The sequence below is a fragment of the Monopterus albus genome, unplaced genomic scaffold (assembly GCF_001952655.1).
Source record: "Monopterus albus unplaced genomic scaffold, M_albus_1.0 scaffold266.1, whole genome shotgun sequence".
NCBI lineage: Eukaryota > Metazoa > Chordata > Actinopteri > Synbranchiformes > Synbranchidae > Monopterus > Monopterus albus.
The window spans coordinates 254,968-278,320 of record NW_018128146.1 but is presented as its reverse complement, the minus strand read 5'-3'; the positions used below and the strand labels follow the sequence as shown (position 1 = coordinate 278,320).

The 23,353-nt window shown below is 42.8% G+C and overlaps 1 protein-coding gene across 2 annotated transcripts in view; it reads left to right on the top strand.

Moving 5' to 3' along the window:
- itgb5 (integrin, beta 5) overlaps nucleotides 1-23,353 on the top strand; it is a 51,761-nt gene that overhangs the window by 2,867 nt on the left and 25,541 nt on the right. For both annotated transcript variants that reach the window (XM_020621716.1, XM_020621717.1), the window contains exons 5-11: nucleotides 1,609-1,777; nucleotides 3,363-3,524; nucleotides 4,766-4,861; nucleotides 4,957-5,046; nucleotides 7,177-7,311; nucleotides 13,425-13,599; nucleotides 15,181-15,435. In XM_020621716.1, the coding sequence (XP_020477372.1) occupies nucleotides 1,609-1,777; nucleotides 3,363-3,524; nucleotides 4,766-4,861; nucleotides 4,957-5,046; nucleotides 7,177-7,311; nucleotides 13,425-13,599; nucleotides 15,181-15,435 (1,082 nt within the window). The remainder of the gene's footprint in view (nucleotides 1-1,608; nucleotides 1,778-3,362; nucleotides 3,525-4,765; nucleotides 4,862-4,956; nucleotides 5,047-7,176; nucleotides 7,312-13,424; nucleotides 13,600-15,180; nucleotides 15,436-23,353) is intronic.

Here is a 23,353-nt window from a genome sequence, read left to right as displayed (position 1 = left end):
AAGTTTTAAGCAATGATTTAAAAGTACTGAGGTCAGTAGCTGACCTAATATTAAAAGGTAGACTATTCCACAATTTAGGGGCTGCAACAGTAAATGCACAGTCACCCCAGCGTTTATATCTGGCCCTAGGAACCTCTAAAAGAAACTGGCTTAAAGATCTGAGTGACCTTGTAGGTTTGTGCCAATGCACTAATTCAGTGACATAAGATGGTGCCAAACCATTAAGAGCCTTAAAAACAAAAGTCAACAGTTTAAAATCAATTCTAAAACGGACTGGAAACCAGTTGAGAGAATCCAGAACCAGGGTTATATGCTCAAAATTTCTGGTACTTGTCAAAAGATGAGCAGCAACATTTTGAACCATCAAGGGCAAGATCCCGGATGCAGGCGGCCGAAATGAGCTTTCTCCGCAGGGCGGTCGAGCACACCCTTAGAGATAGGGTGAGGAGCTCAGTCACCCGGGAGGAGCTAAGAGTAGAACCGCTGCTCCTCCACATCGAGAGGAGCCAGCTGAGGTGGCTCAGGCATCTGTTTCGGATGCCTCCTGGGCAATCCTAGGGAGGTGTTCCGGGCATGTCCCACTGGGAGGAGGCCCCGGGGAAGACCCAGGACACGCTGGAGGGACTGTCTCTCGGCTGACCTGGGAACACCTTGGCATTCCCCCGGAAGAGCTGGAGGAAGTGTCTGGAGAGAGGGAAGTCTGGGCATCTTTGCTTAGACTGCTGCCCCCGCGACCCGGTCCCGGATAAGCGGAGGAAAATGGATGGATGGATGCTATAGTCAAGTGATAAAAGTGTGAACTGCAATCTCAGAATCATTAAAAAAAAGGAATGACTTGACTTTACTTAACAACCTCAGGTGGAAGAAGCTAGATTTCATAACTGAGTTCATTTGTTTATCAAATCTTAACTCGCTATCAAACATCACCCCTAGGTTTTCTGCAGTCGACTTCAGATGACGAGCCAGGGGGCCCAGATCCTGGTCAAAAGAAGTTAAGCTCACCAAGTCTCCAAAAAGCACACTGTTTTATTTTCGTTAAGATTTAAAAAGTTAAGTGCCAGCCATGATTTCAAGTCTGTCAAACAGTCAAACAATGGCTGTAATGGCATCTCTCTCGTTGCCTTCAATTGTAAGTAAATCTGAATGTGATCTGCGTAACTGTGAAAAGAAAGGCCATATTTCCTTAAGACAGGTCCCAATGGAAGCATGTACAGTGAGAACAAAATGGGACCAAGCACAGATCCCTGGGGGACACCACAGGAAAGGATTATTGAACAGGATCAAACATGGTAGGGATATAGTAAAGGGATAGAATAGACCGCAACCAGCTCACTTCTGTTATTTCTTGCCCTAGTTGCAAACAGCAACAGTATGTAGAATGTCTGGTTTTACTTTTTAAGACATTATCACATCAAAATGAACTGTTAGAAACTCTTTAATATAATACTGCTAGGATTAGTTTTTAAATTAATGCTTTATAAAGCAAGTCAGCTTTTTCATGTTATGAATAAACTGTGTAAATACCAATACATAAAGTTGCTTCAGGTGTTGTCTGATTTGACTTTCAGAGAAAACATGTGGCTCATCTCTCCTTGTCACTCTGCACAGATACAAACTGTTCCCCAACTGTGTACCCACCTTCGGTTTCCGCCACATCCTCTCACTGACAGACAAAGTGGACCGTTTTAATGAGGAGGTGCAGAAGCAGATGGTATCTCGCAACCGGGATGCACCAGAGGGTGGATTTGATGCCATCCTGCAGGCTGCTGTTTGTAAGGTGATTGCCTCAGTTTTTCTTCTAATATTCACTATGTAGTAGTCTTACTCAGCTCCCTTTGGAGATTCTTTGAATGCTCCCTTTAGGCTGCATTTAGTGACAGTGCATGTTAGATTCAGAGGGAGGAGAAAGCCGCTATGGAACTACTGAGATGCCCCTGTGACACATGTCTGGCTTGTTAATTAGAAGGACCTTGAGGGACACTCAGGAAGTGCTGTCTGGTGCAGCTGGTTAAACATGAGGACGAGTTGCTCTCAGGTCCAGTTGTATCCCAGTTTTCCTCTCCCAAAGTAATTGTTTTGTCCAGGAAGAGAATGATTCCCTCCAAGTATGTCCTTCCTGGTAATTTACTCGAGCTGTGCTATTTAAAACACTCCCTTGTTGAGAAGCTGGGCTGAGTCTGAAGGCCTGACTGATTGCAGGCAATTAATTGATTTTCATATTTTATATTGTAAAACTCCTTTTGAGCAGGATTTTATCTTCAGTTTTCTGTAGGCTATGATTGTTGCAACATCTTTAATACACCTGTCTTGTCCATGGGTTTTTCTCCTTACAAAGCAGTTTTTTCCTTTTTTACCTCAACAAGAGGAACTAGTTATGCCACTCCTAGATACAAAGCTCAACCTTCTCACACAACATATTTTTTGATCAGTTAACAGTGGCTATAGTTCCTCTTCAAAGAGGCCTCTGACAGGAGTGTCCACAGCTCTGCTGTGGACTGCACAGGCTGAACATCAGATTACAAAAGCCCTCTGTCCTCGATGGTTGAAATGTTTCTTTACTGTTGTGCATTAGTCAGCACTCTGCCACATGCTCACTCACTGCCTGTTGATTAGAGTCAGCTGTGGGCGTGCTGCTCACACATTCACCGTTTTGTGAGAGTGTTTGGATCAGTAGTTCTTGAGCTCGTGGCAAGTGATGGAATATCCATAATGAGTTTTCAGTTAAATGGAATATAACCTGGTGTATAATTCCATTTACTAATGTTTTGATATGTTGCTTCTGCCATCTGTTGTTGAAATGCACACACACTAGGTGTAATGACTTTTCTAGACTAGTTTTTTGGTGTAAGTGGTAAAACACACGAAGAGTTTTTGGGAGCTTCTTCTATGCACGTCTCACACTGCAGATAGAATTCCATTAAATCAAATGTGTCAGGCCACACTGAATCCCTGAGACGTGGGTCTCACATTGAACCCTTGCATTTTTTTACGCTTCATGTCTATTTTTCCCCTCTGCCGCGTTTGATGAAGCATAATCTCCATAGTCAGCTGTTTAACTCACACAAATCCTGTTGTGTTCTGTTTCATCCTCTGTAATGAGCTGGGGAAATCAATAAAATCTAAATCCACATGCTACATAAAAACACGATTTCTTCCTGATGATCTTACATGTTATGTTGTTGGTCAGCCTGGAATAGACAGCTTTTCTGACAACACAGAATGTGCTCACATCTCGCTTCCGGTGTGTTTTACCAGTACTCCTAATAAGAAAGCCAAAGTAATAGTAAAGCTAGTAGAGTTGTACATTTCCACACAAACAAGACAAACAAGAGGCATTTCTTCTGGGTTCTAATCTGCCGCAGGAGGAAATAGGCTGGAGGAAGGAGGCCTACCATCTGCTGGTGTTTGCCACAGATGATGTACCTCATCTCGCTCTGGACGGCAGGCTGGGAGGCCTCGTCCAGCCCCACGATGGACAGTGTCACCTGAATGACAAGAACGAGTACAGCGCGTCCACAACGATGGTAAGAAGTACTGGCCCTTATTTGCCTCACTAGGAAAGCAGTGTTTATGGTGTGGTAGACATAAATGATACATAAACAGTCTCAACAACACTAGCAGCAGTGGATTCCAGTGCCTTCCACCCTCCCACCCACAGGGAAACAAAATGAGAGTAATGAAACAAAGAATGTTATAAGAAAATAAATGGCAAAATAAATTAACACCAGTCAGCAGCCACTGGATTTTTAACTAGATTCAGTAAAACTGCACAAAGAAAGTCTGTCACACATAAGTTCATACAGTGCCTGACAATGCCAGAGGACTACTGTCATAAAAATAGATCAGCGTCAGGTGGATGCCACTATGCTCTCAAACTGAATTTGAGAAGACCAGTTTGTAGCTGTGTTGATCATGCAGAGTAGAAGTTCAGTGATAAATGTGAATACTTGACTTCGAACTCAGTCATATCATGTCTTACACAAGTTGCAGCAGTTTGACTGTTTGTGTGACTCATTGTTTCATATTTCAGCTTTTGAGTTCAGAGTTTGTTTTTTTTAATGGTCTGTCTCAAATAGGAATCTCAGTAGGGCCTGTATTGTATCCCATAAAAATAACCACATCTCAAAATGTGATCTGAAACTCCCTCAGACTCTGTGATACTGACATTTGATTACAAATGAGCTTTTCTCTGAAATAAGAGAACATGTCAGTGATTATTCTGGTGTCAAAAGCACAGCACAACACTAGGGTCAAAAGAGCATCCACATCCGTTAGCTAGTTTCCTGACTGGGGACTCTATGGGAAAATCTGTTCCCTTATTTGAATGTTCATTGCTCTTTAATCCTCACTCATTTTGGAAGTCGTTCTGGTCCACCATCTGGAAGCACGTCCCAAAGCTCTGATTCCTGCTCTGAGGAGCGAGGAGGCTGCTGGAGGAGATGTGAGCAAAGATAAAAGAGAGCATCCTTTGCTGAAATCTTTTATGGACAGACACTCCCCTATATCTGAAGCCAGTTGATGATTGGATGCTTCAGATGAAGAATCAAAGGAAAGGTCATCTCATGTCTCTAAAAGCTGTTTTCTTGATTCCTCCCCCCTCATGTTTTTTCCTGTATCTTAATGTGGGCGGGACAAAGGCTCAAAGAAAAGGTGTAAGAGGGAAACATGGATGCATTAAAGGGAATTGGGATTTACCCTCTATGCAGCAGTATAGTACATCTGAACAAAATACCCATAATGCCCATTGTCATCTCTCTCTGTGCAGGATTATCCTTCTCTGGCTCTTCTTGGGGAGAAACTGGCTGAAAATAACATCTTCCTCATCTTTGCAGTGACTAAACGACTGTATGTTATTTATAAGGTATTCTGATTTGATCATTCTCCCTTAAAGCTCACACAGTTTTCCTGTTCCTTTTATATTTAAGTAACTAATGGTGTCTTGTATTTCTTACAAAGAATTTTACTGCACTCATACCTGGAACTACAGTAGAAATCCTGGACCAGGACTCTAAGAATGTCATTCAGCTGATCATCGCTGCCTACAATGTAAGTAAAGAAAATCTGTGACTTGAGTTTCCTTAAGATCCTCGCCGTTGGATATCCCGAGCTCAGGCAGCCCCGCAAACATTTTCGTTTCAGTTTAATCATTAATCTACTTAAACTAAGTATGAATAAAGTATTCTAACATGTGATTTTGCAAAGCAAATGTTTTCGTTTGCTACAGCACACACAAACACATCATCCTTTTCGCTGTCAAAGCAAAAATTCCTGTGTTGTAGCTCTGTAAACAGTCCGTTGGTGTCTTTGCAGAAAGTTCCAACACAGAGATTTGAGACGAGAGGAGAAAAAACTGAGGCAGGTCTCTAGTCTTCCTGCTACTGCGACAGCTAATGGGCCTCTAGCTGCACATAAGTTGATTTCTCAGTTTGTGTACTGAAGTGGCTTTCACAGCAGACTTTTTTCATAGCAGTGTTTCTTATAACAATAGAAATGATTAATGGGGTCATCTGTTAGTTGATCGACAGAAAGGCAGGCGATAGTTTTGACAATGGAGTAGTCAATTATCAAGCAGAACTGAAAGGCGTTCTTCTGTTTCAGCTTCTCAGATGTGAAGAGTTGTTTGGGTTTTGGACTGTTGGTCAGAGAAAATGAAGTGCTTTGAAGATGTGACTTTGAGCTCTGACAAATTGTTGTGGGCTTTTTCCCTAAGGTTTTATAGAATAAACCAGTGGTTACCACAACCACAAGTTTTTCTCTGAGCCTTTGAACCTATAAGTAAAATTTCTGTTTTCTCCTGCTTGAGCTGTAGAAAGGTTTTGTGAATCCAGGCACTGATATCTAGAACACATCTATAAGGGTCACTGATTGGTCCTGCGTCATCACAGCCACATAAAGATGAGCGTCATCAGCACAGCTATGGAAACGGACACCGTCTACCCTGATGACACCACCGAGGGGTAGCACTCTCTTTTACATGGTCATTTTGGCCAGGTCTCTCTTGCAAAAGAGAGATTGTATCTCGAGACTTCCTGGTTAAATAAAGGCTAAATAAATAAATAAAAACATATAGAGATTAGTGTCATTAAAGTTGATCCTGTGTAAGCTTCAAATAAACATTGGAATACATTTTTGTCCCTCATCACTCACTTTCAGAGATCATCAAGAAGAGACCTTTTAACGGGTGTTAGAAATGGGCCCATTATCTAATGTGTAGTGTGATGTTTCATGTCATTATTTTCCAGTGTGTGTCACCTCTGTCTGTGGGGCTCCTGTGTTGAAGCCTGATATTCATCTGATTGCGTGTCTTAAAAAGTATTTGTATTTCTGTGCTTTTTGAATACAGATCTGTGCTGCAAGTAGTCGGTCTTTCCCTTTTCATGCGTGGTTGCAGAATTGTTTCCTTGCCTGCATCTTGTTTTGGCCCATGGCAGCGTATTCTCTGCAACAGAGGCTTGGGTTAAACACGGTCGGTGTGTGGGAGTGCGCTTGAATGAAGCACTTTGAGTCATGGCCTTAACATTCCAGCTGCCATGTTGTGTCCACCACTCTGGGGTTGCTTGGAACGTGGGCCTTGCTAAACACTGCAAGCTTCTTTTTGCTCAGGTTTGACTGTGGCATGAAGTTGCCGCTTGCTGTGTCGCTTGTGTTAAGAGTCAGAAAGGTGTGTGTGTGACAGAGAGAGTGAACGAGGGAGAGAATTACTCGTGCACCACGTACGATCCTCATTTATCCTTGGCACAGTTGTAGCACAGTAAATGTGTACGCACCACAGACAGGGTCTGCAGCATTTCGCATCCACACACATACGGTCTGCAGCCATGTGCAGCACTTGTGGTTGTGGTAAAATGAACTATAAAAATGTGCCTAACCAAGAAAAACTTTCCACATGTTGAACTCTTTTCTACTCTCTTACTCAACCAGATATACAGGCATGAAAAGATGGACTAGGATTGTTTAAATATAAATGCTGGTGTGGGAGGACTTCTGTTAATGTGTCTCCAGTTTCAGGGCATGAAATAGTTGTGTGCTCTATGGCAACTGGTAGAACTCCTCTGTGAACTGTTGAAGAGAAACCTCCCATAAAGCCTTATTCTACCATGCAAGAAAAGCAATCTGCTTCAAACCCATGTTGTACTAACATGTCTGAGCAAACTCTGTGTCCTGTGTTTTCCTCAGAACATTCGTTCTAAGGTGGAGCTCACAGTGTGGGACCACCCAGAGGACATCAGTCTCTCCTTCACTGCCACCTGCCAGGATGGGAAGCCACTGCCAGGCCTCATGAAGTGTGCCGACTTAAAGATAGGCGACACCGTGAGTCCCTGTCCTCATCTATTCTCGCATCCTGTTGGCCCTGAATCTTTTGAGTACTCTAGCAGCCTGGTTGTTTTCTTTGGGATTATGAAAACTATCAGTGATTTTTCAGATCTTCTGTAAACTTATTTTTGAAGCCAACCTAAACACTAATGTGATGAAATATGTATTTGTGAATTGAAAATCATCAAGGCAGGCTGAAAAAGTCCTTGGTTAGTTCTGATCTAGAACTGATCACTAGAGCAAAACATTCAGGGCAAGATTTGTCACACAACTACACGACATATGAAATCAATGTTTGAGAGTGAGAAGCAACAATTTGAAAGCATGTTAATTCAAAAAGCTGGAAACAGCAACTTGCATTTACACCAGAGAGATATTTCTTCATTTATTTGTCCAAATTCACAAGGTTGTGTATATTTATCTACAGTATATGTTTACAGAAGCAGGCATACAAAAAATGTGTGTGTGAATTCCATAACTTGGTGTAGGAACTGAGAGGTTGCAGTAATGGGGTTCAGGAAGTGTAGCTGTTGAGTTTTGGATGTTTCGAAGACGTGGCACAGAGGCTTTGCTATGGATACTATTCCATTGCTTAGGCACATGACTTGTATTGATGAGGCCTTTCAATGTGGACAGATTGATAATAGAGAGGTATGTATGTCTAATTTGTACTTTAGGAGGCTATACTCCAATCAAATTTATCATCAGATTTATCTCTTAGCACTAAATCTACTCATACTCAGTTTTCCAAAAATACAGGATTTTATATTTTATATAATTAAGCTGAGAATAGCTATAACATCTAGTTCAGTCTGATCAGTCCCCTTTGGAATATTTAACAGGCCACACTGTTGTTCAGAAGTAAACAACACAAAAAAGAGCACTGATGTATTTAGCTACAGTTAATCTGATCAACATTCTGATATTTATTTTAGCTCCTACTGTCCAGCTCTAATCCTCCAAGTGATATTCTTAAACACAGTCAGCACCAAAGAGAAGCTTGGCTGTTGGGAGCGAACACCGTTTGACCTTTAAATCCTCTTAGAAGTGCGTTCCTGAAATCGGCTGAGATGGAGGTTCATACTGCTCTTCACTGTAACCAGAGAGACCGTATTGGCACATGTGAAGAGAAGTAGTCATAGTACTGAAAGTCACCATGATGGGCTGAGTTTCTGTTTGAGGTTTGTAACTGTGTCCTTGTACTCAGTCTTCTTAACAGTTAACCTACCTCACTTGTACATTGTATTTCAGTCCTTCTGTAATAGTTCAAGTTACTGCTTTATAAACTATCTAAAAGAAGTAAATGCCAAGTTATCGTCACACAACCCTTTTGGCAGAGACTGTTCATTCCTGATGGAATAGTTGCTCAGTTGGATTCGATCAGCGGTGGATACAGCTGTGAGATCTTTGTCTCACCCACTATCCCTAGGCTGCGTTCAGTCCAACAACAACACTGTGATAAAATGCACAGGGTTGTCCAGTAAAAATGTTGAACCTGGCTGACCTTAAAGTTAAGATCAAGGATGAACCTCTGATAACTTTCCACACATGTGAAAACCTGTCTCACAGCACTGCTGTGCAGTAATGGGGCACCTGAAAGGCCTTGAAGCTGATAGAGCTGTTACTCAAACTGGACTTTCTGGATCTTCTCCTCGGTACATGTAGCAACATGTTCGTATTAAGTCAGTGTCAAGGACAGTGAGAGACTTGCTCCTTGCATTTTTGTAAACACAGTTTTTTTCCCAATCTGAACATGTCCTTAGAGGTGTCCTTCTGCCCAGTGTGCTCTGTGGGTTCAGTTTCTTAGATTGGGATTGTGTTGTTCTCACTGTCAAGGATGAGCAGAGAGGTCTTGAGGCCAGAGCGGCAGTGAGTGTGTCTTACAGAGACTAGAGAGCTGGCTCACTTGGAACCAGTGTCCAGGACAGTCAGAGACTTGTTGCCAAGCAGACCAAGAAGAAGCAAAATGGAGATGTGTTGTTGCCTGGTCGTCTTCTTCTGCTGATTCTTTGATTTTACTGGTAGGCTACACACCAGCTTGAAGCTGCATGTCTCTACCTACATCATGCTCGCTGAGACGTAATAGTGCAGTGGTTTAAATGTGTTGGTTCTCTTCTGAGTGTTTTGGTGTGTGAAGCCTGAGCAGAACTGAACCGTTTCTCTGTTGGTGGAAACACCCTGGTCTTTCTCAGTTCCTCATTTTGGCCCTATGGCTGACTAGAGGAACAGTCCTGCTGGTTCCAGACCTTTTCCATTTCATTGTTATTGGGGCCACTGTGCTCCTGGAAACACTTACCGCTTTAGACCAGGTTTTATACTATTTACATTTATAATATCTTAAATGTTTAAAGAATTGTGCATTTTTCATGGCTGTTTTTTCTGAACAGCAGCAGAGGTTAGGTGACCCAGGATGATGGTACATTTTAATTACTTTGAATTTTGCACAAAGCTCTGTCTGGTGGGTACTGCATATTCCATGCAGGCATCACTTAAGATTTGTATTGAGCCCTGGATCCAGTGAAAATGCTAGTGAGGGGCAGCTTCATACATGCTGTCACATTGTGAGCTTCAACACACTGGAGTACTTTGCTCTTGTCTGAGCTGCTTTATTTTCCTGGGACACATTTGCAATGGGAATGAATGGTCGAGGCTGAATAACACCAGTGAATGAAAAGGGGGCTCTCCACCAATGTGCATGCTCATAAGATGAAGGGTAGCAGCTCAATTTGCTGGGTGCCAAGATTCCCAGTCTTAACTGAGGTTATGGCCAAGTCCACGGCCCTAGTGTCAGTCACTGTGTCTGTGTGAGTTTGCTGTTGAGCCTGATGCTGCATTTCAATGACCTCACACAAATGTAGGCAGGAGGAGGCTTGTGAACCTGCAGGCCATGAGAGAAGTAAACTGGCAGGAGTGTATATAGTGAAGCTGGCATCCTTTTCACTGTAACACTGACAGAACTATATGACTGCTGAATGGGCTCATACATATGAATGAAGCCAAGCCTGCGTTAACATACCACTGGTTCTTTTTGTCCAAACTACCTCGGAAGCATTAGAATTAGGTAATGTGTTGTTTTGTTTGACCTTCTCAATGGTTTTGTTCCAGTTAATTGAATTTCAGGCAGTCGTAAGAGTTCCAGATGATTTTCCTATGGTAACCCTGATGTTGGTGTTGGTCTGCCATGAAGAAAGCCTTTGTGAAACACAATTCTGGTTGTAAAGCCATAATGTTGTTCTGCAGTTTGCACAGTAGAGGATAACCAAACGCCTGTCTCTCTCTTATCCTTCAATGTACAACTTCCTGTCTCCTCCTTACCCCACCCCCCCAGTGTCCTCTACCACTACTACTGCTTCCTCCAACTTGTTGCCCCCTCTGTTTCCTCACATCCTCATAGTTGTCCTGACGGACCACATGGCTGGGTTAACTGGCCTTGTTACGACTCACATTTACAGTAGATTTAATTGTATCTCTTGTTAATGTTAGGTATTTTTAGCCAGATAGATACTTTATGTATTAGAAATGTTTAGTGGAGATAGGATGTCTAGTTAGACTGTTAAATGCTTAGGCATGCTTATGAGTTTCTACAGGGTACATCTGGTCAAGGATAACTAGAGAGAAGAGTTGATGACTGTCAGCAGACAGGATGTTTAATATTATTATTATGACGTGTAGAACTGTAGCCTTAGCCATAATATGTATTATGATTTTCCCATGGTAACCCTATGGTATGGTAGACCTCTGTCTCTATGTTTGAGTCACGACATGTTCTAGAGGTCTGTGAGAATGTTTTTCGCTACACACCACTTAACCAACAGACACACACATTCACACATTGATTTGCTTCATGTTTTGACTATTGCTATGACCAGCTGCAGAGCTGGTAACAGAGACGTCTCGGTTGACGTTTCTGTGTAGTATGGGGCTAGCCCAACCGAGGGGATATAATGTATAGGCCTGGTGGGTTCAGGGTCTTTCATGTTACATCTGCCTGCGTGCAGGTTGGAGGTGCAAGATACTCAAGTGTGTAATGTTAATTTTACCTGTGATCCTTTGAATAAATCAGCACTGTTTTGAAGTTACTTGGACTGCCTCGTCTCTCAGAGGTAGCAATGGTAATAAGAACCATATCCTGCATTAACTTGTTAAGTGCTTCCAGTGCTCAACTAGAGGAGGAGTCCAGACAACATGTGACCTAGGCTCTTTGTGTGTCAGCCTATGTTGAATGCCACCTGACGGAGCTCAAGTATATTCACCTGGTGGTATTGTTTTTGTATGGCAAACATAGCTGTTAAAAAATTCCCCACTCGCCCCCCCACTTTGGAGCAGTCTTATTCCTTCCTTCAAACTTAGGTCCTCTACCAGAGGCCTGGGAGCATGAGGGTCCTGTGCAGTATCTTGGCTGTTCCTAGGACTGCACTCTTCTGGACAGAGATCTGTTGGAGCCACTCTCCCAGTTTGGGGGTCACAGCCCTCAATGTTCCTATTACCATGGAGACCACTTGTGCCTTCACCTTCCACATCTTTTCTAGCTCTTCTTTCAGCCCTTGGTATTTCTCGAGCTTCTCATGTTCCTTCTTCCTGATGTTGCTATTGCTTGGGATTGCTACATCTATCACTACAGCGTTCTTCTTCTGTTTGTCCACCACTACTATGTCCGGTTGGTTGGTCATTACCAGTTTGTCAGTTTGTATCTGGAAGTCCCACAGGATCTTAGCTTGGTCATTCTCAACCACCTTTGGAGGTGTATCCCATTTTGACTTTGGGACTTCCAGCCTGTACTCAGCACAGATGTTTCTGTACACTATGCCAGCCACTTGGTTATGGCGTTCCATGTATGCCCTGCCTGCTAGCATCTTGCACCCCGCTGTTATGTGCTGGACTGTCTCAGGGGCATCTTTGCACAGCCTGCACCTGGGGTCCTGCCTGGTATGGTAGACCCTGGCCTCTATTGATCTTGTACTTAGAGCCTGTTCTTGTGTTCTTGTGCTGCCAGGATTAGTGCCTCTGTGCTGTCTTTCAGTCCAGCTTTGTCCAGCCACTGGTAGGATTTTTTAATATCAGCCACTTCTATTATTTGACAGTGGTACATACCGTGCAGGGGTTTGTCCTTCCATGAGGGTTCCTGCTCTTCCTTCCCTAGTTCCTCTGGTTTCTGCTGCCTGAGGTATTCACTAAGCACGTCATCAGCTGGGGCCATCTTCCTGATGTATTCATGGATCTTTGTTGTTTCATCCTGGATAGTGGCTCTGACGCTCACTAATCCTCGGCCTCTTTCCTTCCGCTTAATAAAAAAAAAAAATATATATATAGGGTCCTTGTATCGGATATGGTTGTAAACACCCTAAAGTGCAATTCGACATCCGGCTGTTGAACCTCATAATCCGTTTCATTTTTTTCATTTCAGATCTAGTGAGCTAGAGTACAGAACCCAGTAGCTGTAATATGTGTCACTGTCCACCATTCTTTTCTTTGTCGAGCGCCTACACAGTGTGTGGTGTAAGGCTGAACACAAACATTCTCTCAGCATCCAGTTATGCAGAATCGTAGCATCATAATCAGTTGAAAGCAACACAAAAGAAAAAAAAGCCAAACTTTGCATTGACCAGGCAGGATGGCTGCTGTGAATGTGTGAATAAGAGGAAAATCCCAGTAGAATGTGTTGAAACAAAAAACAGAGCTAGGGTTGGGTTTCTCTTCTTGTCAAGACTTCCTTCCCCAGTGCAGTCAAATGGGTGTAGGTCTTGTGTCATGTCCCACTTTTTGAGCTGGAAAGGAGCATCAGCTTTGCTTTGTAAACTGGTGAGCCCACTGGTGTAAACATAACAGCACAGATCACGTGTCGTTCACATCCACAGGCTAGCTGGCAGCTGCCAAGCATTTGTATAGTGGCCGTGTTTGCTGAAATGAAAAGATGAAGGGTGGGATCAGGTCACTTAGAAATATGGAAACAAAAGATAGTTGAAGATACTGCTGCTCCAAGGCCGTCTGGAGCTGCTCTTGTGTCTCTGAGATCATCTGAACCTGACACGAACCCTGAACACATAGGACATCATCAGTGACAGTATTCAGACATCTCCTTTCTATTTAAACCTCACCCTTCATCTGTGTAGGTATCGTTCAACGTGAGTGTGGAGGCGAGGAGTTGTCCTCCTCGTGGCACTGACCAGAGCTTCACCATCAAGCCGGTGGGGTTCAAGGATCGTCTGGAAGTGACTGTGGATTATCAGTGTGACTGTGGCTGCAGCCGGAAAGCACAACTGAACAGCAGAATCTGCAGCTCCATAGGTAAGTCTGCTTGCGAAACATTTTCCTAGTTTTTGTTTATTTCTGGATGTTGTACGTGCATTTACAGAGACGAAAATGTTAACAAAAATTGGAAACGGCCCAGTCACATCAGACCAACTAGTTTTGCATTGGCTTTTATTTCATATAAAGAGCAGTTTGAATGCATACTAAGGAGGAAAAGTCGAGGTCAAAATCGGCTCAAACTGTTGTGCTCCCTTAGAGCAAATCCTGTGAGTATTCACAAAGGATCTTCTTGCCTTACCATTAGGAGTTCTTCTAAATGGTGCTAGAAGCCGTTTCCTCTTAAGACACTTAGAGGAGCTAAGAGCAACCTTTAGTGAGGAACTCCTGAGATAAGCAAAGGGACAGGGTTGAACCCGTGGCTATGGATGACATCATGAACTTCCTCACTTTGTCCACAGTGCGTCAGTCGGTGTGAAAAATTTCATCACACAGTCGCATGAGGACAAAAATTTAATTTATGACCAAAGAACGAAAGAGACTTGTGAGCTTTATTGTATCTGGCATTAATTAACATGTGACATTTTCCAGCTGACAAAACTAATCAACATACTTTGATGTGATAATTCTACCTACAGCACCAACTGGTTACGTAATCCAGCAGTGGTCATGAAATCAGCTTTATGTATGGATTTGTTGCAGTTAATTATTTAATGTGCACTTAATTTACTGTCAAGCAGCTCAGGTTTGAGGTGTGCAGTTTTGTTTTGATGAATATTCCTGTGGGACAGCTGAGCTCATCCGTGTCCTAGTAGCTCAGAGTTGTGGAAACCATTTCCAGTGTTATTCGAATGTTTCAGGTTGTTGGTGAGCTGACTGAATTCTTATTAAATATCTGCCCTCAGAATATGTTTTTATTATTAGAAAACACTGTTGCACATTAGGGGGCTGTAAGCAGGAGCCCAGTGCACTGCCTCCAGCTTCTCACAGACTTAGGACCTACTTTTAGAGCTTAAAGGCTTTGTGAGTTGTTCTTAGACCAAAACGCTTAAGTTAGGACTGACACACCCCTTAGTTTTTGGAGTTTCACCAAACTTAGCCACTTTTGGCCTTGGGATGAAAAAAATGATTCTTGTGAATCATGTTTGACAGAAACCTGTTCCTGCTCCGCTTCCTGTGGGTTGAAACCTTCATGCAAATTAAACATCTTAATCGGTGATGCCAGACCCGGTATTGTGACTTAAATAACTGGGGAAAACCTGTAGTTTTACCCTCTTAATTGACTGTCGTCTTTGGCATAATTATGGAAACGCCCTCACTTGTGTTTTTTTTGTTGTTAAACTTGGATATTTTTTAAATTGAGACATATGGATATCTGAAACCGAGTAAATGTACATATTGACTTCTATCTGTTATCATCCCATAATTTTTGTCCACTTAAGTGTAGCGAGTCCCTTAAATTACTAACTGGAAAAGTCATGAACAAGTGTAAAAGATGCAGGAATGACTGAATTTGATATGTGTATCTAAATAATCCTGCAGACTGAATTAATACATGAAATGTGTGCATTTATATTCAGAATCATGTCAGTAGAGTAAAGTTAACTCGTGCCCTTCCAGGTACTTATAACTGTGGGACTTGTCTCTGTGAACCGGGCTACCTGGGCGCCCACTGTGAGTGCCAGGAGGGCGAAGTCAGCAGCATGTACCTCAGCGCCTGCCGGGAAGCCGAAGGCAAGCAGGTCTGCAGCGGGCGAGGAGAGTGCAGCTGCAACCAGTGTCTGTGCTACGAGTCGGAGTTCGGCAAGATCTATGGCAGCTTCTGCGAGTGCGATGACTTCTCCTGTCCCCGTCACAAAGGCATTCTCTGCTCAGGTAGGAGGGTCAACCACCGAGGATGAGTTGGTCTGCGTTGTGTGCATGAGAATCCTTGCCACCGATTCTACTGAGTTGCTGTACTTTTAGCGAAGTAGAGGACAGCTGTTGAGAGACTGCACCCCTTTGGCACTGATGTTAATGAGAATACAAGCTGACATGAAATACACTGTGCACCCTTTAGATCTGCTGCTTCTTGTGGGTTATAATTAAAAATGATGCCCATTCGTGATGTTGAGTCGTGTCCATACCTCCTCTTTGTCTGTCTTGGTGGTTTGGTCGTCTCCTGATATCACTACAATCAGCCCAGCTTTGATTTGGTTAGTGAGCTGAAGCAGTCACCTGCAGGGCTGCTGGCCCGGCTCAAAAGACGCTCAGAGGAGCAGCTGCAAAGTAATTGCTCAGATGTTGAGCTGGTGTTTACTTTTGGGTCTGCCTCAAAGGCCATGTTTTGGTATGATACTTGTCTTTGAATGATGGAGGACCTGAGAGAGGGAGCGACTTGTTTGCTGGCATAGGAACAGAAGTACATTTATCCAGGATGGGTAGATGTGTAACAGATTAAAACCAACAACACTGAGATTATGCTGCATAGTGACTGTCAGAGCTTTGAGCTGAAGTACTGGGAGCTTTAATCACGTCCATATTGCCCTTGGAGACACGAATTGGTGAGTCATGCTGATGCCAACTTCAGATCCGGTTCTCTCACTGTGCTCTCCTACTTTACTCTGACGCCCAAATAGTGCTGAGACTTGGTATGAAAAGCAGGTTTGGCTCAGTGGACCTGCTCAGCTGTGCCAAAAACAGCCAAAGCTGTTGTGTTCCCAGAACATCAGCTCTAAGACTCTGCGTTTTAGTGTGAGAGCTCTTGGCTGGAGGCGTGCCCACTGGCTCATCCCACAAAGAGCGCTTTGTGTCAGCGGGGCCAGCTCTGGCACGATCCCCTAACATAATGCCTGCCTCTATTTATCTGTACCCAGTAGAAACACAAGTTATTCCTTTAGTCAGCAACGAGGCTGGACACGCTGAATGCACAGATGCAGAGTGGCTGTTTGTCAGTAAGTGTTAACAGTCCACTACCTCCTTTTCTTTCCCCCTCTCTCAGCACGGTTTCCCAGTGTGCAGCCATAATGAGTTTCTAATGATACCAAATGCTACACCTTCTCCACTCTGTCCTTCCTTCACTCCTCTGAAGCTGTCAGTAATTTATTGTGGAGTGCCCTGTGTAACAGACGCTCTAAGTGACTCTGTGCATGTTTCTAAAAATCCACAGGAAATATGATTAGAGTTTATTTTGAGCCCCTTAGCTAGTAAAATTATTTTGTAAATAGCACCGTGCTCCGCTTGGATTGGCTCCACTGAGAGCTGCTCTTTTGTAGTCTTATGTCTGGGAAAGTCTAGAGTGTTTGGGCAGATAAAGTGCCTCAAGGTGCAGAAGGTTTTATGAAAGAGGAAATTAGCTGGCAGGCCATAGTGAGTGCTTCTGTTTGTCTCTTTAAATCAGTCCTCTTAAACGTTTGTCTGAAAGTGTTTTTTCCAAGACGCCCACCGAGGTGTACAGGCAGCAGGTAGGTCTGACATGCTGCCTGTAGACTGTACCAGGGTCACAGCATCAGCTATGGAACATGTGATATTTCTTGTTGTTCTTCTCTTGTCAACACAAGGCGCGATGCAGTTGCACTGTTATGGAGAACTTGTCTCTGTAGGGTGTTCCATTTACATTTAGTGTTTTTCCATCATCTCACCTTCATCTCTTCTTTTTTAGGTGGATATTTTCTTCTTCCCCTTCATGCATGTCAGCACTTTGTCATTGTTTCTGTTTTTGAGTGAAATGTTGTGTGTGTAGCTTTTTATGGCCGGTGTAGTCATTCTGTCAGTCTGTCTCTGCTGCCTCCTCCTACTCCATAGTCCTCAGGGTGTCTGCAGGGCTTAAAATGCACCAAGTTCACTTAGACCATAAAAGGTATTAAAAGGTCTTCAGTTTCATTTAGAAAGGTCTTGGCTACTTTGCTCTTGCCTGCTACAGACAGTAACACTAGTTGTGATTTTTGGAGACATTTGCCAGGAAGCTCACTGACTCAGCAAGAAGTTTAATCCTCAGATTAATTCATTTATAAATTGTTAAATCCATCTATTTATTTTGTGTTGATGATAATGTTCCAAGTGGTGATGGATTAGAGACGGTGGGCCCCGGGTATGGACACGTTAATGGTCCCTCAGTTATTTGTAGTTAGTTTATATGTCTCGTTGACTGTTTTACAATGTTTTTTGGTAGCGTTGAATCCCACTTTGTGGTCATTTTGGTGCCTTGAGAAACATTAACAGATGCTTCATACAGACGCTCTGGTCCAGGGTTCCCCTGTGGTGTTGAAAAGTCAACTGTTCCAGGGCAGTTTCAATTTAATACTCATTCATTAAGGATGTTGACGGAAGCTCAGTTGTTTTATGATCTCATCCATAGAACTTTTAGGACTTCTCATCTCATGTTAGCTTAAAGGTTTAGCATGAAAGTTCATTCCTGACTTTGGAAATTCCAATTCAGGGTCTCCTTACTAGCTTTTCCAGGGTTTCAGCTGTTTCAAGTATGAGATGTTTGTCTTCAGTAGGGGATCAGTTGATATGGGAGCTTGAGGAAAAAGCTATTAAGTAGACTGTTTTGTCAAAACCTGTTTTCCGTGCTTAAGAATTATTTTCATGCCTAAATAATCTAGTGCCTTAGCAGTATTTGAACGGAGTTAATCATGTAAACACTGTTGGTAGCTCCTTAAAGTTTAGTGTGATGAACTTCTTGTTTAAGTGAAATATGGCACCAGTGATTTTTTTTATATATATATATATATATTTGCACTAAATTTTATTAAGCCAAAAGTGCTTCATCAGTAAGTTTCTAGTCTTGGAAATCTGTAGATTTGCCAGTGCGAATGTGAGGGCACAACAGGCGACAGATGCAGACAGAACACGTCGTTCTCCATGTATAAATTTGCACTAAATTTTATTAAGCCAAAAGTGCTTCATCAGTAAGTTTCTAGTCTTGGAAATCTGTAGATTTGCCAGTGCGAATGTGAGGGCACAACAGGCGACAGATGCAGACAGAACACGTCGTTCTCCAGGGTCCCATTTGCGTTTTCCACTGGTGTAGCAGCAGCGTTACTGGAAAAATCAGCCAAAAATGAAGGCAGCATTTTATTTTTGATATTTGCTTTCTTTTTCCTTTCATCCCACTGAAATGTGAGCTCGCTACAGTTGGCACTTGGCATCGGTTCTTTCGCTCATGTGACTTGTTTTTGTTATGCTGTGTCTCTGGCACTTGAACTAAATTTTCTAGGCTTTTGAATGGATGGGATTACTGCTGGTTTTCATTATTATGGAACAGGAGAAGTCACGGAGCCATTTTTGTGCTTGGGAGTCTTTCTGAAGTTTACATTACAGCTAACAAAGGTTTAGCTCCAGGCCACATGTTGTTGTAAAACTGTTCAATGCTGATCAGCGCTGATATGATATAGACCTGTTACATGAATCTGCAGCATCCTGAGTGCAACAGTCTGAGAGATCTGTCAAACAACGAATTCCAGGCTTGCAACATTTCTTTTCTTAGACTCTTGACACATTATTAATAGAATGGTAATTTCTAAATCACACACTCGGGCATCAGAAGATGTGTGATTCAGCATTGGCTTCGCCTGGGCTCCAGCATCCAGCTGGAGGTTGCTGCTGGTGTGATCAGGCCTCAGACATTAATCAGCCTCTAATCTTAGCAGCCTGTAAAGCCTGATGGGCCAGTGGGAGCATGGGGCAGAGCAGGAGCCCTCAGAGGGAGTGTGGAAGGGATGACTAAGTCTGTGTTGATGCCAACAAACATATGACAAATGAAAACTGTCAAATGCCAAAGGGCAACTCCTGTTTTAATCAAGTTTGTGCTGACATGTCCTTGAGCACTGATAGCAGTACCTCCAGGGTCTTGTTGCTCGGGCTCTTCTCTTCTGTGTGTTTTGACAAAGTCATGACTTTGTAGTCCTCCTGACCACCTGACCTGCTTCACCACCACTGACTCTGCAGTTCATTCCAAATATTATGTAAGCACTCATTAGGGGTGTAAGAAAATATTGATACACTTGATTGTTATGATATCACACTTTGCGATACTGTTTTGATCCCCAAAAACACAGTATCGATTTGTAATTAATAGTTCACATGGCAAGTAGTGTTGTGTTGTTGGATGTTACAGGGACTGTGACAAATACAAAACCCGATCCCTGTTCTGAGTGCATAAAAATGCAAACATTCTTTTGTGGGAGATTTTATGCATATTGTGGTATTTTTCTTGTCTATAGTATTGCAATATATTCCAATTCATTGAATTTTAACCCCTGTATGCATCATATTGCCAATTCTTGTCAATATACGGCCCTAACATTCAACTGTTGACAGAAATATCATGCGTCCGTTTTCCGGACTTGCAAAAATCTCTCTTTACCCCAACAATAAAACTGTAGTGTCCTGTGAGTTACTGCATGTGCACCATGTGTACGCATGCGTGCGTCTCCTTGCAGGGTAAATGGGAACACGTGTTTACTCCTGTTCATGCCTAGCATTACTGGAACTGTGCTCCACTGAAGGAGCAGCTGTGCTCAGGCCCACTGTGCCTCTAATGGTTTTGTCAGAGGTTCCGTCTGTTTATTTGCTTTAGCTTTATAATCTTCCGGTCTGACAGGAAAAACAGTGCAGGCTCAAGTTGTTGTCTGAGCTGAAGCAAAGACTTGTTAAAACACAGCTAACACTTCTGAAAGTCACGATCACTGTTTAAGAGAAGCTGTGCCCAGAACTTTCAGCCCAGAACTGGGAAAATATTTCTCATATTTTGGTCATTACAACCAGAAAAGTATCTGTGTCACAACATAGTCACTGTTGTTTTAAGCAAATTTGCCGTTCCAGGAAAAATCTGTTTTGTTAAGATCCTAACTGGAGTGAACACCAGTTAATGACTGTTTCTGTAAAGCATTACACATGGGACTGTCATCAGAAACCGTCTGTACTTCATTTAACTGTTTTGTAGCTCGCCTAGTAGATGGAGGTTGAAATATTATAATAAAGGAGTTTAGACTTGTATTTTGAAATATGCTGCAGTCCTGAGACACACCACTGTTTCAAAGGGCTGGGGTCTCTCGTCCTCCAGCATGATGGCTGCAGTCCTGAGACACACCACTGTTTTGAGCATCGAAGGGCTGGGGTCTCTCGTCCTCCTGCATGATAGGGTCTGTGAAGTGTGTTTGATTCAGTGGTTGTGGGTCACATAACTGTTTTATGTGTCATTATTTGGACATGCACCAGTTAGTGTCTTGTTTTTGTTAACTTTTGTTTGGCTGACAACCACCCAGGCAGGGAAAGGATCACTAACAGGACTTGTTACTAGTGAAAAATCATATGCACTCAGTTAAAAAGTGGTACAGCTTTAGATAATAAAGCACTTCCTGTATGTATTTCTTTAGTACTGCTTAAAAAAATAAGCACAGTTTTCTGTTGTACTCAAATTTCAAAGCCCTGCACACCCCCACAGCTGTTTGTAGATATTCTAGTTAAACAGACCTTTGCTCAGTTTGAAGTTGGGTGAAGTTGTGCTAAGATTTATGTGAAGATGCCAAACTTTATATACAAATAAGAATGACAAAAGTGTAATTAAACCTGCCCTATGAGATGCAACAAATCCAACGGGAGAGTGAGGCAGGGTCAGGCGAGTACAGAGTGTACACACCCATACAGTCTGGATGAGAGGTCTGTCAGCGAACAGACTGAGACCGGCTGAGTGGGTGGACCTGGGTGGCTCATGTTTACCTGGTGCCAGCTGCTTTTACCTGCTGAACTTCATATTTTGATAGAGAAGAAGTGGCACTACTATATAAACCAGAACATAACTTATTTACTCTGGCTTTTACTCACCAGTACTGCCCTAACACATTCTTTTTGACCTATTTTTGGAATATCTGCGACTACCCACATAGTACATGCAACGTGCTCTCCTGGCTTCCGTGCCAATAAACCCATGCTGTGAATTTCATTAATTGTAATGACTTATTGGTGAAACCTACAGTAGCGGTGGTTCCATCCTCAGTGATAAACTGGCATTTAGTTGTGGTTTGCCTGGAATCGTGACTTAACAAAGCCACCCGAACCCCACCTGAGCACCTGACACTCAGTCCTCAGACGTTGAGGTAAAACAAACACCAGGTGACTCCTCCCTTTCTTCTCCTCTGTCTCTGAACTTGGCCACTGCAGACAAAGACCTGCTCTGTCTGGTAAAGTCCTGCAGATCTAAGGCCACACCCTGGGTCTGTCACTGTGTGCAAACCAATGAAGTCCATAGATATTAAGAAGGAAATGCCCTTATAGTTTAGGAACCTTCCCCATATTCATATTTAGTAGGCTCTCAAATATTCACAAGCAGTTCGCAGGTATAACTGTCTATAGTTTGCCACTGTAACCAGAAAACCAACCCACATCAGAACCAAGCTATATGGCAAAACTCTCTCTGTATGTCTAACTGACAAAGATCAAGTGAAAAATATTGGAAGTGTTTGGGTTCCTCTAGGATCAGCAGCTGTTTTCAGGGCTGCTTGTGAAGTCCAGTAGGTTTAGAGCCAACTCTGCTTCTCAGGCGGGTCCTCATTAAGAGCCCCCAGAGGTCACCGCTTCAGCTCCAGGAATTGGATCACTGAAGCCAAACAGCTGACTGTAATTGTTTCTGTAGGATGTAACAAAGTCACAGCTGCTCGCTGAACAGTAGATGTGTGCTGCTCCTTCCATAGTGTGTTGATGAGAAAAGAAAGGAGTGCTCCTGAATGCAGCTTTTTGTAGGTGAGGTTTCAGGGAGCGGAAAGCTTTTTTCTGGCATAGAGAAGACTAACAAATTGAGAATAACTAAGTATTAAAACTTGGCCATTATTTTGCAGACGTTGCTATAATCTCTGTTTTTGTATCACAATGGATAAGTCTAAGTGTGATGTGAGTTGTTGTTCTTAAAACCCATAGATAAATATATATTTTAATATTTATATATGTTTTATATAAGCCTGTGGTGCCAACAGATGAAATGCTTACTAAGCAGATGTCAGTGTTAATACTGAGGCGTCCTACGAGTTGGAGACTGAGGAGAATCTAGAAGTAAACACTGTTTTCTTGGTCGCTAATGACTGTTGTCTGTTAAGCATGGACATTATTGATGTTAAAAAAAAAAACGCGCCAGAGCTGCTGAAACCTGTAATTGAAGCAGATTCAATTTTAGTTTAGTGAGCTCTGCAGGCTGAGTGTTTTAAAGGTGACATTCTTCTTCTTTTACTGACACACAATCAAAACCTAACCAAAGAAGTATTAGTTTTCCTTTGAAGGTTTTTAGCCCCCAGACTCGCACAGAGCAGATACTGGTTGTCTGTTTATCTCTCATGATGAGCAGCTTGGCTCGGGATACAAGAGAGAGCTTGTTTTGGCCTGCACATTTTAATGGCCCACATTTCTGAGCTGTTTTACCCTGATAGACAGACACGGACAAATACAGGGTAACATTGTCTTACAGTAACAGCCCTTTAAAGGGGAACGCATTGGCTAAAGATTGGGTAGCAAATACCCAAGACAGGCGTGTGTAGCTCATGGAATTTGGTTTCCAGAGATGAATTAAAGAGTGAGCAGTTTGTGAGTCGTGAGTGTTCTGTTTCACTACAGCTTTTAACTGCAGCCTGTGTAACTGTCAGAGCTTTAAACAAAATAGTTTACCATTTTAGGAAACAGGCTTTTCTGCTGTCTTATTGGTATCCTTCATGTCTCTGTATTCATAGAGAGGCAGACAGGAAATGGGAGGTACAGCGAGACAGGGGAGACCTGAGACAAATGGCATTGGCCAGACTCGACTTGTCGATGTTGTGTTCGCCCT